The sequence below is a fragment of the Palaemon carinicauda genome, chromosome 20, assembly GCF_036898095.1.
Source record: "Palaemon carinicauda isolate YSFRI2023 chromosome 20, ASM3689809v2, whole genome shotgun sequence".
In the NCBI taxonomy this organism is placed as follows: Eukaryota; Metazoa; Arthropoda; class Malacostraca; order Decapoda; family Palaemonidae; genus Palaemon; species Palaemon carinicauda.
In genome coordinates, this window is record NC_090744.1 from 19,306,098 (window position 1) to 19,320,962 (window position 14,865).

The following is a 14,865-nucleotide window of genomic DNA, read 5'->3' on the forward strand; positions in this document are numbered from 1 at the left end:
CTCCTTCAGCAATTACATATTGTCACAATCTTATTTTTGCTGTTCCTTCTTCTTCTTCTTCTTCTTCTTCTATCAACGTGTTTTTCCTCATTTTGTATAGGGGTAAACACAGTTGCCTTCTTCTTGAAGAACTTTGCTTTGGCTTTGGCGTAGACCGTATTCCCGATTGGCTGCCCAGCTTGACATCGCTTTAGACCCCGGTAGCGTATGTTCATGTGTTGTACCAGTCACCAGCGTCCTTCCTCCCATTTATTAAATCGAAATACCTTTGTCCATCTAGGTTACAGTTTAAACTCGATTGTCAGACTTTGACTTGTAACAAGTTACCATTTGCCTTCCACACATAGGTTGTCTGGCATTAGCTCTATTATTATTATTATTATTACTAGCCAAGCTACAACCCTAGTTGGAAAAGCAAGATGCTATAAGCCCAAGGGCTCCAACAGGGAAAATAGCCCAGTGAGGAAAGGAAATAAATAAATGATGAGAATAAATTAACAATATATCATTCTAAAAACAGTAACAGCGTCAAAACAGATAAAACTTGATTCGGAGATATATGTATTGGTTACTTATCAGACATAAGTTACGACATGAATTTATTGAAAGAAACGCAACTGGAATGGACAAATGATAGAAGCAAGCGATGCTTAATAATGTTAAAACAGAATTTTAAGAGAAATTTCTACTTTTAACTTAGTCCCCCAACCCCGCCCATCTCTCTCTCTCTCTCTCTCTCTCTCTCTCTCTCTCTCTCTCTCTCTCTCTCTCTCTCTCTCTCTCTCTCTCTCTTTCCACACTTACATTACTCATTCTGTCTTCTTTCTTGATGATAACTAACCACTCCAATTCTGGTTTCCAAATGAAGGATATAGATAGACTGGAAGAAGTACAAGCTAGGGCCATCAAACTATTCCCAATACTAAGATAATTTGGATATAGACGGAGAATGGAACGTTTGAACTTCTTTGATCTACAAACTTGACAACTAAGGGGACAGCTAATACAGACATTAAAAATTCTTAAAGGATTAACAAATGTAGAATACAAGAACCTCTTCACGCTTAGCACAAATCAGTCTAGAGGGAACGGACACAAACTGGAATTGAAAAGATACAACACCACTCAATGTGTTGATTTCTTTACATATAAAATAACAAATACATGGAACAGATTTCCAGCGGATGTAGTGAACAGTAACAGAGTAAACGAATTCAAGATTAAGTTAGAAAAATAAAAAAATAAGTTATTTCAAGAATAAGATAGACAAATTCAAGAATAAGTTAATTCAAGAATAAGGTAGACAAGATCACCAAAAAATCTCTAAACGTCCACAGTAAACAAATTCAAGAATAAGTTAGACAAATTCAAGAATAAGTTAGACAAATTCAAGAATAAGTTAGACAAATTCAAGAATAAGTTCATTCAAGAATAAGGTAGACAACATCACAAAAAAATCTCTAAACGTCCACAGTAAACAAAATCAAGAATAAGTTAGACAAATTCAAGAATAAGTTAATTCAAGAATAAGGTAGACAACATCACAAAAAATCTCTAAACGTCCACAGTAAACAAATTCAAGAATAAGTTAGACAAATTCAAGAATAAGGTAGACAAGATCACAAAAAATCTCTAAACGTCCACAGTAAACAAATTCAAGAATAAGTTAGACAAATTCAAGAATAATTCAATTCAAGAATATGTTAGACAAGATCACAAAAAATCTCCAAACGTCCACAGTAAACAAATTCAAGAATAAGTTAGACAAATTCAAGAATAAGGTAGACAACATCACAAAAAATCTCTAAACGTCCACAGTAAACAAATTCAAGAATAAGTTAGACAAATTCAAGAATAAGGTAGACAAGATCACAAAAAATCTCTAAACGTCCACAGTAAACAAATTCAAGAATAAGTTAGACAAATTCAAGAATAATTCAATTCAAGAATATGTTAGACAAGATCACAAAAAATCTCCAAACGTCCACAGTAAACAAATTCAAGAATAAGTTAGACAAATTCAAGAATAATTCAATTCAAGAATATGTTAGACAAGATCACAAAAAATCTCTAAACGTCCACAGTAAACAAATTCAAGAATAAGTTAGACAAATTCAAGAATAATTCAATTCAAGAATATGTTAGACAAGATCACAAAAAAATCTCTAAACGTCCACAGTAAACAAATTCAAGAATAAGTTAGACAAATTCAAGAATATGTTAGACAAGATCACAAAAACTCTCAAAACGTCCACAGTAAACAAATTCAAGAATACGTTAGACAAATTCAAGAATAAGTTCATTCAAGAATAAGTTAGACAAGATTAAGTTAATTCAAGAATAAGTTAGAAAAGTCGCAAAATCTCTCAAAACGTCCACAGTAAACAAATTCAAGAATAAGTTAGACAAGTCGCAAAATCTCTCAAAACGTCCACAGTAAACAAATTCAAGAATAAATTAGACAAATTCAAGAATAAGTTAGACAAATTCAAGAATAAGCTAAACAATATCACAAAAACTCTCTAAACGTTTAAACTAAACTGCTCTACCCAAGAGAAAATAGGGTCTCACCAGATGGACTAAAAAATCTTTGAGATATACAAAATCCTTGTAATGCGTATCCCAAGCTAAAAAGTGGGTGCAGCTACGGGGCAAGGAGACGCCCCACGGTATTGGAAGCTTATATGGCACAGCATGAGGTGCACTGTCGTCACTAAACTCTTACGATGTGAATCTAAGAAGTGAGTTTTAGCAAGTTGGTATGAATCGCACGAGGGAGTTGAAATGCAAAATGGATGCGAATAACAGAAAATAAATATGAACAAACAAATGAACATCTCCAGGCGTACAGTTGGCTTCGTTAATTCCGGCACACTTCACGTGAGGCTAAGCAGACGTTAGTGCACCGGAATTAATGAAGACAACTGTACCTTTGCTTTGAACTAGGAGCTGCCAACCTTTCTTTGTTCTTCTGTAGGCTACTCAATGGGGCATTTTCATAGATTCCTGCTTACCCTTAAAATTGCGTATCAAAAACAGAACAAATTAAATTGACATTGCAATGTAATCTCCTTATTCAACCTCATTGCAGGTTACTTCAGATTACTCTCATCCAATGTACCCCTGGAGTAAATATGTAACCACTGGGGTACATGTACCCCAGGTTGGGATTCCCTTGCTTTAAATCAAGCCCTTAACACATATAACGGTTGCTGTTTATAGTTGCTGGTTCGCGGTTGTGGAGTAAGGGGGTGCTTGCTGTTGTTCGCTGGTTGCTGGTTGTTTGTTGTTGGTTGTGAGCAGCTGGTTACTGGTTGCTGATTTTGGTTTGCTATTTGCTGGTTGCGGGTTGGTGGTTGCTGGTTGTTTGTTTTTGGTTGTGAGTTGCTGGTTACTAGTTGCTGGTTTTGGTCTGCTATTTGCTGGTTGCGGGTTGCTGGTTGCTGGTTGTTTGTTGTTGGCTGTGAGCAGCTGGTTACTAGTTGCTGGTTTTGGTCTGCTATTTGCTGGTTGCGGGTTGCTGGTTGCTGGTTGTTTGTTGTTGGTTGTGAGCAGCTGGTTACTGGTTGCTGATTTTGGTTTGCTATTTGCTGGTTGCTGTTTGTTTGAAGTTTGTTGTGAGCTGCTGGTTGTTGGTTTTGGTTTGCTATTTACTGGTTGCGGGTTGGTGGTTGCTGGTTGTTTGTTGTTGGTTGCTGGTTTTTGTTTGCTATTTGCTGGTTGCGGGTTGGTGGTTGCTGGTTGTTTGTTGTTGGTTATGAGCTGCTGGTTGCTGGTTTTGGTTTGCTATTTGCTGGTTGCGGATTGGTTGTTGCTGGTTGTTTGTTGTTGGTTGTGAGCAGCTGGTTACTGTTGCTGGTTTTGGTTTGCTAATTGCTGGTTGGGGGTTACTGGTTGATGGTTGTTTGTTGGTTGTGAGATGCTGGTTGCTGGTTTTGGTTTGCTATTTGCTGGTTGGTAGTTGCTGGTTGTTTGTTGTTGGTTGTGAGCAGCTGGTTACTAGTTGCTGGTTTTGGTTTGCTGGTTGCGGATTGGTGGTTGCTGGTTGTTTGTTGTTAGTTGTGAGCTGCTGGTTGCTGGTTTTGGTTTACTATTTGCTGGTTGCGGGTTGGTGGTTGCTGGTTGCGGGTTGGTGGTTGTGAGCAACTGGTTACTGGATGCTGGTTTTGGTTTGCTATTTGCTGGTTGCGGGTTGCTGGCTGCTGGTTGTTTGTTGTTGGTTGTGACCAGCTAGTTACTAGTTGCTGATTTTGTTTTGCTATTTGCTGGTTGCTGTTTGTTTGAAGTTTGTTGTGAGCTGCTGGTTGTTGGTTTTGGTTTGCTATTTACTGGTTGCGGGTTGGTGGTTGCTGGTTGTTTGTTGTTGGTTGCTGGTTTTTGTTTGCTATTTGCTGGTTGCGGGTTGGTGGTTGCTGGTTGTTTGTTGTTGGTTATGAGCTGCTGGTTGCTGGTTTTGGTTTGCTATTTGCTGGTTGCGGATTGGTTGTTGCTGGTTGTTTGTTGTTGGTTGTGAGCAGCTGGTTACTGTTGCTGGTTTTGGTTTGCTAATTGCTGGTTGGGGGTTACTGGTTGATGGTTGTTTGTTGGTTGTGAGATGCTGGTTGCTGGTTTTGGTTTGCTATTTGCTGGTTGGTAGTTGCTGGTTGTTTGTTGTTGGTTGTGAGCAGCTGGTTACTAGTTGCTGGTTTTGGTTTGCTGGTTGCGGATTGGTGGTTGCTGGTTGTTTGTTGTTAGTTGTGAGCTGCTGGTTGCTGGTTTTGGTTTACTATTTGCTGGTTGCGGGTTGGTGGTTGCTGGTTGCGGGTTGGTGGTTGTGAGCAACTGGTTACTGGATGCTGGTTTTGGTTTGCTATTTGCTGGTTGCGGGTTGCTGGCTGCTGGTTGTTTGTTGTTGGTTGTGACCAGCTAGTTACTAGTTGCTGATTTTGTTTTGCTATTTGCTGGTTGCTGTTTGTTTGAAGTTTGTTGTGAGCTGCTGGTTGTTGGTTTTGGTTTGCTATTTACTGGTTGCGGGTTGGTGGTTGCTGGTTGTTTGTTGTTGGTTGCTGGTTTTTGTTTGCTATTTGCCGGTTGCGGGTTGGTGGTTGCTGGTTGTTTGTTGTTGGTTATGAGCTGCTGGTTGCTGGTTTTGGTTTGCTATTTGCTGGTTGCGGATTGGTTGTTGCTGGTTGTTTGTTGTTGGTTGTGAGCAGCTGGTTACTGTTGCTGGTTTTGGTTTGCTAATTGCTGGTTGGGGGTTACTGGTTGATGGTTGTTTGTTGGTTGTGAGATGCTGGTTGCTGGTTTTGGTTTGCTATTTGCTGGTTGGTAGTTGCTGGTTGTTTGTTGTTGGTTGTGAGCAGCTGGTTACTAGTTGCTGGTTTTGGTTTGCTGGTTGCGGATTGGTGGTTGCTGGTTGTTTGTTGTTAGTTGTGAGCTGCTGGTTGCTGGTTTTGGTTTACTATTTGCTGGTTGCGGGTTGGTGGTTGCTGGTTGCGGGTTGGTGGTTGTGAGCAACTGGTTACTGGATGCTGGTTTTGGTTTGCTATTTGCTGGTTGCGGGTTGCTGGCTGCTGGTTGTTTGTTGTTGGTTGTGACCAGCTAGTTACTAGTTGCTGATTTTGGTTTGCTATTTGCTGGTTGCGGGTTGGTGGATGCTGGTTGTTTGTTGCTGGTTGTGAGCAGCCGGTTACTGTTGCTGGTTTTGGTTTGCTAATTGCTGGTTGGGGGTTGCTGGTTGATGGTTGTTTGTTGGTTGTGAGATGCTGGTTGCTGGTTTTGGTTTGCTATTTGCTGGTTGGTAGTTGCTGGTTGTTTATTGTTGGTTGTGAGCAGCTGGTTACTAGTTGCTGGTTTTGGTTTGCTGGTTGCGGATTGGTGGTTGCTGGTTGTTTGTTGTTAGTTGTGAGCTGCTGGTTGCTGGTTTTGGTTTACTATTTGCTGGTTGCGGGTTGGTGGTTGCTGGTAGCGGGTTGGTGGTTGTGAGCAACTGGTTACTGGATGCTGGTTTTGGTTTGCTATTTTCTGGTTGCGGGTTGCTGGCTGCTGGTTGTTTGTTGTTGGTTGTGACCAGCTAGTTACTAGTTGCTGATTTTGGTTTGCTATTTGCTGGTTGCGGGTTGATGATTTTGGTTTTTTATTTGCTGGTTGCGGGTTGCTGGTTGTTTGTTGTTGGTTGTGAGCTGCTAGTTGCTGGTTTTGGTTTGCTATTTGCTGGTTGCGGGTTGGTGATTACCTAGAGCTTAGCTACGTTCTAGTCTGCACTTACATCCACAGATCACTTTTGTCCATCATTCTCAACATAGTAGACAAACAACACTTCCACTAAATATAAATTCATGTTAATCCCTCGAGAGATTCTCCATCTGTATTTTCCCCCCGATACCAGACGAGACGTCAATCCCAGCAAACCTCCTTGACTCGTCTCGCGACACGATCAGCAAGTAATGCTATTCAAGGAAAAACCCATTCGGGAATAATGGTTGTTTACATCCTGACTCGGAGAGTAATGGAGTCTGCTGCTCTTCTTCTTCTTCTTCTTCTTCTTCTTCTTCTTCTGCTGCTGCTGCTGCTGCTGCTGCTGCTTTAGCTGCTGCTTTTACTGGACTGATCTACAGTAGTTCCTGCTGATGAGCCACATTTCACATTCGGTCGCTTCAGCTGAAGCCATTTGTCATTTGCGAAGTCAAATGAGTTCTTCGATTGAAATTCCATTCGACATTCACACATACTAACAGACATGCACTCTCTCTCTCTCTCTCTCTCTCTCTCTCTCTCTCTCTCTCTCTCTCTCTCTCTCTCTCTCTCTCAATTCTGTTCAATTTCACACATCTATTGTCTTGCAAATTGAAGTAAAGCTTCATTGCAAACAGTTTACGTTTCGTGAATTTTCCTGCAGAATACGAATTTCCACAGTTTATGTTTTTGTTCACTTGCTACACACACACACACACACACACACACACACACACACATATATATATATATATATACACACACATATATATATATATATATATATATACTGTATGTATATATATATATATATATACTGTATGTATATATATATATATATATATATATATATATATACTGTATGTATATATATATATATATATATATATATATATATATATATATATTCATAAGCCATATATTATACTCCTCCTTACATCTGGATTCTCTCTACCTCGGGATCAAAGACCCAAGGGGGAATCAACTCAAAAGATAATAGCTTCTGGCCGGCAGGGGAATCGAACCCAGACCCAAGAAACTGAGGTTCCATTAACGTAGCAACTCAGCCACAAAAAATGAACTTGCCACAGACCCAAAAGTCCCTAATTCTAGGGAACTTCCTCAACCCTAGGGAATTAACTACATTAAAAAAGATAGTAGGTTGGCCTGGGCACCAACCGCCCGTTGAGATACTACCGCTAGAGAGTTATGGGGTCCTTTGACTGGCCAGACAGTACTACAAAGGACCCTTATCTCTGGTTACGGTTCTTTCCCTTTCCCTACACAAACACCGAATAGTCTGGCCTATTCTTTACAGATTCTCCTCTGTCCTCATACACCTGATAACACTGAGATTACCAAACAATTCTTCTTCACCCAAGGGGTTAACTACTGCACAGTAATTGTTCAGTGGCTACTTTCCTCTTGGTAAGGGTAGAAGAGACTCTCCAGCTATGGTAAGCCGCTCTTCTAGGAGAAGGACACTCCAAAAGCAAACCATTGTTCTCTAGTCTTGGGTAATGCCATAACCTCTGTACCATGGCCTTCCACTGTCTTGGGTTAGAGTTCTCTTGCTTGAGGGTACACTCGGGCACACTTCTATTTAGTTTCTCTTCCTCTTGTTTTGTTAAAGTTTTTTTAGTTTTTATAGGAAATATTTATCTTAATGTTGTTACTATACTTGAAATATTTTATTTTTCTTCATTTTCTTTCCTCACTGGGGTATTTTCCCTGTTGGGGCCCCTGGGCTTATAGCATCCTGCTTTTCCAACTAGGGCTGTAGCTTAGAATTTAATAATAATAATAATAATAATAATAATAATAATAATAATAATATACAATGAATATAGAATTAATATACAATTAATTGAATTATGTCGTAACAATGAACAAAACTCTGATGTTAAAAGAACTTCCTTTAGTGTTTATATTTCAAGATCTTTCTGTTCCCTTGACGACGAAGGAAACACAGAATTGATGAAAATCTTATATGATTTCTCAATCTTCAGCGATGGACATGAAGCCCATCTATAATTGAAAGAACAATCGCTATCTATATTCAATAACTCAATTAAGTTCCCTCATTTCTGACATTGGTTGGGCAATTTTTCAAGATCTGATTTGCATTCTAAAACCTTTTTAAATTTTTTAATAAAAAGCAATGTTAACTGACCTTTGCTCGTGAATAATTTTGGTTCAATTTCAAGAGATCACATTTTAACAGCTATAGTCATTTTAGTTTATTCATGAAATATTATTATTATTATCATTATTATCATTATTATTAATAATAAAGGAAATATTATTATTGTTATTATTATTATTATTATTATTATCATTAATAATAATAATAAAGGAAATATTATTATTATTATTATTATTATTATTAATAATAAAGGTTAAAGGTGTCTAATTTCACTTCCAGTTTCATCATAATAGATACCCACCAGAACGTCAGCCGGGCAAGAGTCGCCCCCCCTCCCCCGTCTGTGATGCCAAACCACGGCAGTGGCCTCTCCAGTAAAAAGCTTAACTCACGGTCCCGGGGGCGGGGATCGAGCTGTTACCATGCGAATGCAAAGCGAACACGTTACCACTTATCATTATTGTTATTATTATTATTATTATTATTATCATTATTAATAGCTAAGCTACAACTCTAATTAGAAAAGCAGGAAGCTACGCCCAAGGGCATCAACAGGGAAAAATAGCACAGGGAGGAAAGGAAATAAGGAAATAAACACAGTCAACTATTCATGAGAAGTGATGAATAGAGTATGAATTATCTCAAGATCCGTCGGCCTGTTCAACATAAACACATTCGTTGTAAGTTTGAACTTCAAATGCACGTTTTATTCCAATCGACGAATTATTATTATTATTATTATTATTATTATCATTATTGTTATTATTGTTATTATTATTATTACTTGCTAAGATACAACCCTAGTTGGAAAAGCAGAATGTTATAAGCCCAGGGACTCCAACACGGAAAATAGCCCAGTGAGGAAAGGACACTAAGAAAAATAAAACACTTTAAGAGCAGTAACAACATTAAAATATTTCATATATAAACTACAACAAAATTAACAAAACAAGAGGAAGATAAATAAGATAGAATAGAGTGCTCTGGTGTCCCCCAAGCAAGAGAACTCTAACCCAAGACAGTGGAAGACCATGGTACAGAGGCTATGGCACTACCCAAGACTAGAGAACAATTGGCTTGATTTTGGAGTGTCTTTCTCCTCGAAGATCTGCTTACCATAGCTAAAGAGTCTCTTCTACCCTTACCAAGAGGAAAGTGGCCACTGAACAATTATAGAGCAGTAGTTATCCCCCTTGAGAAAAAGAATTGTTCGGTAATCGTAGTGTTGTCAGGTGTGTGAGGACAGAGGAGAATCTGTAAAGAATGGGCCAGACTATTCGGTGTATGTGTAGGCAAAGGGAAAATGAACCGTAACCAGAGAAAGGGATCCAAAGAATTGTGAACATATCTCGTAACAATCAGGGATAACATAGAACTGTTCTGCAAAAGTTTAATCTTCTGAAGTTCTTCATTTTAATAAAAACCCGTGCACCATTATTTATATACTTGTGTACGCGACTCGTCAAAAATGATGGCAAAATATTCAGATGCATATGCCTGGCCATCCCTGGTCCTAGCTTAGGTGAAGAGAGTCGCTGATCATATGTGTATATGGTCACAATATAGAACACTGCCTCTGTCCCTTGCATCTGCCATTCATGAGCGACCTTTAAAAAAATTTAAATATGATAAGAATAATAGATAATAAAAAATATCATAGACTAAAGGTGCAATCAGTAGAGCACAGACCTCCACCGCAGCAGCTTATTTCTTTACCTTTTGCTCGACCTTGACCTTGACCTTTGACCTTAACATGAATTAATTGGCGTGGATTTTCTTACACTCAAATATAAACCAAGTTTGAAGTGTCTGTGACAACGATGTCCAAACTTATGGCTGATCACGTGAATTGGACATTTTGCTTGACCGTGACCTAAACCTTTGACCTTAACCTTCCAAAATGTAATCATTTCCAGCTTTTTACATAACAGTTAATCCCTGCAAGTTGCATTACTCTACGATTAAAATTGTGACCAGGAAGCTCTTCCCAAACAAACACACACACACACACACACACAACCAGGGACGAAAACATAACCTCCTTCCAACCTCGTTGGCGGAAGTAAAAAAACCAAACAAATGAAATATCCCCCATCTCTAAACCCTGAAAAATAAAACTCAAAATCGACCGTCCCAAATGGATAGAAGAATAGATGGAGGAGAGATGCGGATAGAATTGCAGTTGGACGGATAAATCATCCGTGGAAGTTTGCAGGAAGAACCGTTTCCCTTAAAAGAGAGAATGATAAATGGCGGGTCGTGACTCCTCCTATTCCTCCTCCACAGCCATGATATGCAAACAATTGTATAAGAGAATTTTCTCCTATCCAGAGAGGATAGATGGGGGAGAAGGATAGGGGGAGGGAGAGGGGATAGAAAGGTGGAAGGTGGGATAGCAGGGTGGTGGAGAGGGACAGTTGTGGAAAAGGGGGAGAGAGGGTAGAATAGTGAGAAAGCGGGGATAGGGAAAAAGAAAGCGGGGGATGGAAAAAAGAGAGCGGGGGATGGAAAGAAGAAAGCGGGGGATGGAAAAAAGAAAGCGGGGATGGAAAGGGATAGAGCGGCTAGAAAAGTGGAAAAGAAGAAAGCGGGGATGGAAAAAAAGAAAGCGGGGATGGAAAGAAGAAAGCGGGGATGGAAAGGGATAGAACGGCTAGAAAAACAGGATAGCGGGGTTGGAAAAGAAGAAAGCGGGGATGGAAAGAGATAGAGCGGCTAGAAAAGCGGGATAGCGGGGATGGAAAGGGAAAGAGCGGCTAGAAAAGTGGGATAGCGGGGATGGAAAAGAAGTAAGCGGGAGAAAGAAAAGAAAAAAACCGGGGATGGGGGAGAGGGATAGAGTAGCTAGAAAAGTGGGATAGCGGGGAAGGAAAAGAAGAAAGCGAGGATGGAGAAGGATAGAACAGCTAGAAAAGTGGGATAGATTAGGTCAGAGGAGCTGGAAAAGGCGGTAGCAGGGAATGGACAAGGGAGTGGAAGAGGGTAAACATTTGCTTTAAGAAAGTAATAACTAGAAAATGCACTCAGTAGAGCGCATACCTTCGCCTATATCATGCTGTATATCATAAGAGAGTTAATTGGAGTATGTACATTTTGGCACTGATTCCATGCAAATCGGATAAAAAGTGACCACGAAATAGCAAAAAATACGTTTTTAACCTTTTCGTGACCTTGACCTTTGAACCAATCGATCCCAAAATCTATTCAAATTGTCCCTGGATCGTGGCCAATCATCCCACCACATTCCACGAGATTCGGTCAACTAGTTTTTGAGTTGTGAGAATCACAAACAGATAAATAAACATAAATAAATAAATGCTTATCAAAGCAAACTTCGTAACGAAGTTGGCGAAGATAATAATAATAATAATAATAATAATAATTATAATAATAATAATAATAATAGTAGTAGTAGTAGTAGTAGTAGTAGTAGTAGTAGTAGTAGTAGTAGTAGTAGTAATAATAATAATAATAATAATACAACAATTCCACATTAATATTCCTGTGAAAAATTTTATCAAATCTTTATAAAATAATAACGTGGATTTCATCACCCAATAATAATAATCAATTGAATAATTACGAACAATAATAAAGGTGATGATAATAAAAATGGTGATAAGGATGATAATAATGATAAGAACCAAGTTATTGATTTAAAATTGAAGATAATGAGTCGTAATAAAAGATCTATGTGAAAACGCTGTAAATATAATTAATTAAATTTAATTGAATCTAATTCAAATATGGAAACAGCCCAGCCTATACCGATCATCCCAAGATCATGAGAATCTGTATTCCTTAAAGATAAAAATACCTTAACATTGATGCCATCATAATTAGTCTGATTATCATCAAAATTCCAAATTTCTTTGTTCATTATTTCTTTTTGACAATATTTCAACCTTCGCCAAAAATTCCTACAACATATTGTAAATATCCTTTTTTATTCCTTTGATAAAATGGAAATATTTATTGATCTCCCGTTATTATCAATATCAATTCTCCTCATTTATTATATCTTTTCCATCTTTCTTTCTGTACTTATTCCTTTCCTCTCTCGCACCCAGACTCCGACGGGAGTGCCCTTTCGGGCCCAGACTCCAACGGGAGTTTTTTATCAATATCAACTCTCCTCATTTATTATATCTTTTCCATCTTTCTTTCGGTATTTATTCCTTTCCTCTCTCGCACCCAGACTCCGACGGGAGTGCCCTTTCGGGCTAAGACTCCAACGGGAGACTCCTCTCTGCCCTTCGTTATTGTTGGCGGTATAGCTCGACCAAGATTCCCAAGGGGGTCCTTTTCTGTAAGCTGGTGCGGACTTTGGGCTGTCCAGACTGACCTTCATATATCCTTCAGTCTCTCTCTCTCTCTCTCTCTCTCTCTCTCTCTCTCTCTCTCTCTCTCTCTCTCTCTCTCACCTATTTAACGTTGTTACTGTTATTAAATGATTTTACATTAATTGTTAATTACTTCTTTTGCAGTTTATTCATTCCCTTATTTCCTTTCCTCACTGGGCCATTTTTTTTATGTTGGAGTCCTTGGGTTTATAGTACCCTGCTTTTCCAAATAATGTTGTAGCTTTGCTCAGCTGATAATAATAATAATAATAATAATAATAATAACAATAATAATAATAATAATAATAACAATAATAATAATAATAATAATAATAATAATAATAATAATAACAATAATAATAATAATAATAATAAAGGCGTTGAATAATTATGATCTGGACCTTGTATGCTACTACCATTATTATCAATATTATTATTATTATTATTATCATTATTACTAGCTAAGCTACAACCCTAGTTGGAAAAGCAGGATGCTATAAACCCAAGGGCTCCAACAAGGAGAAATAGCCCAGTGAGGAAACGAAATAAGGAAACAGAGAGAATAGTGTGCCTCAGTGTACCCTCAAGCAAGAGAACACTAACTCAAAACTGTGGAAGACCATGGTCCAGAGGCTATGGCACTACCCGAGACTAGAGAACAATAGTTTGATTTTGGAGTCTCCTTCTCTTAAAAGAGCTGTTTACCATAGCTAAAGAGTCTCTTCTGGAGTCTCCTTCTCTTAAAAGAGCTGCTTACCATAGCTAAAGAGTCTCTTCTGGAGTCTCCTTCTCTTAAAAGAGCTGCTTACCATAGCTAAAGAGTCTCTTCTGGAGTCTCCTTCTCTTAAAAGAGCTGCTTACCATAGCTAAAGAGTCTCTTCTGGAGTCTCCTTCTCTTAAAAGAGCTGCTTACCATAGCTAAAGAGTCTCTTCTGGAGTTTCCTTCTCTTAAAAGAGCTGTTTACCATAGCTAAAGAGTCTCTTCTGGAGTCTCCTTCTCTTAAAAGAGCTGTTTACCATAGCTAAAGAGTATCTTCCATCCTTATAAGTGGAAATTAGCCACAGAACAATTACAACTGTAACTCAAAGTTCTGTGAAGAAAAGAAAACTATTAAATAGCATTAAAAGGCCACTGAAAGCAACTAGAGAATAGCATGGACAATTGTTTTAATTTGACAATCCATCTTTTCGAAATCACTGCACACCATTCTATCTGTTTCCTTGTTTCCTTTCCTCACTGGGATATTTTCCCTGTTGGAGCCCTTGGGCTTATAGCAGGCTACTTTTCCAAGTAAGGTTGTAGCTTAGCAAGTAGTAATAATAATAATATTAATAATATTAATAATAACAATAATAATAATAATAATTACAATAATAATAATTACAATAATAATAATAATAATAATAATAATAATAGTAATAATCATGAATATATTAATAATAATAATAATAATAGTAATAATCATGAATATATTAATAATAATAATAATAATAATAATAATAATAACAAAATAATAATAAAAATAACTAATAAAAATAAAAATAACAATAATAATAATAATAATAATAATAATAATAATAATAATAATAATAATCTTGAGAAACAGAAATTTTACATCTTTTCACATACTGCTGTCTTTCCTTATTTTCTATTATACATACGCACGACATAACTTGACCATTGAATAAATGAAACAGAAAATAAGTAGCCTGGTCCATTTCGATATTCTGCCTGAATTGGGGGCCACAGTTGGCACTTTAGCGCTTTGCTACAACTCGAGTGTCTTCAACGATTGCTTTCTTCCCAAGTTGGAACACTCTCTCTCTTTCTCTCTCTCTCTCTCTCTCTCTCTCTCCTCTCTCTCTCTCTCTCTCTCTCTCTCTCAACACAAACAGTATAGATGATTATCCCTCTTTTACACACATAATGGTAGTCTCTCTCTCTCTCTCTCTCTCTCTCTCATCTCTCTCTCCTCTCTCTCTCTCTCTCTCTCTCAACATAAACTGTATAGATGCTTGTCCCTCTTTTACACACACAATAGTATAGTCTCTCTCTCTCTCTCTCTCTCTCTCTCTTCTCTCTCTCTCTCTCAACACAAATAGTATATATGATTATCCCTTTTTACACACATAATAGTATAATGTCTCTCTCTCTCTCTCTCT

The 14,865-nt window shown here is 37.9% G+C and overlaps 1 protein-coding gene across 1 annotated transcript; it reads right to left on the reverse strand.

The window, feature by feature from the left end:
- Positions 1-3,216: 3,216 nt before the first annotated feature.
- On the reverse strand, positions 3,217-12,239 carry LOC137659682 (probable serine/threonine-protein kinase samkC). The gene is made up of 2 exons (XM_068394506.1): positions 12,128-12,239; positions 3,217-3,737 (listed from the first exon to the last, which is right to left on the reverse strand). Exons 1-2 carry the CDS (start codon positions 12,237-12,239, stop codon positions 3,217-3,219), a joined length of 633 nt encoding a protein of 210 aa, XP_068250607.1.
- Between the last annotated feature and the right edge of the window lie 2,626 nt (positions 12,240-14,865).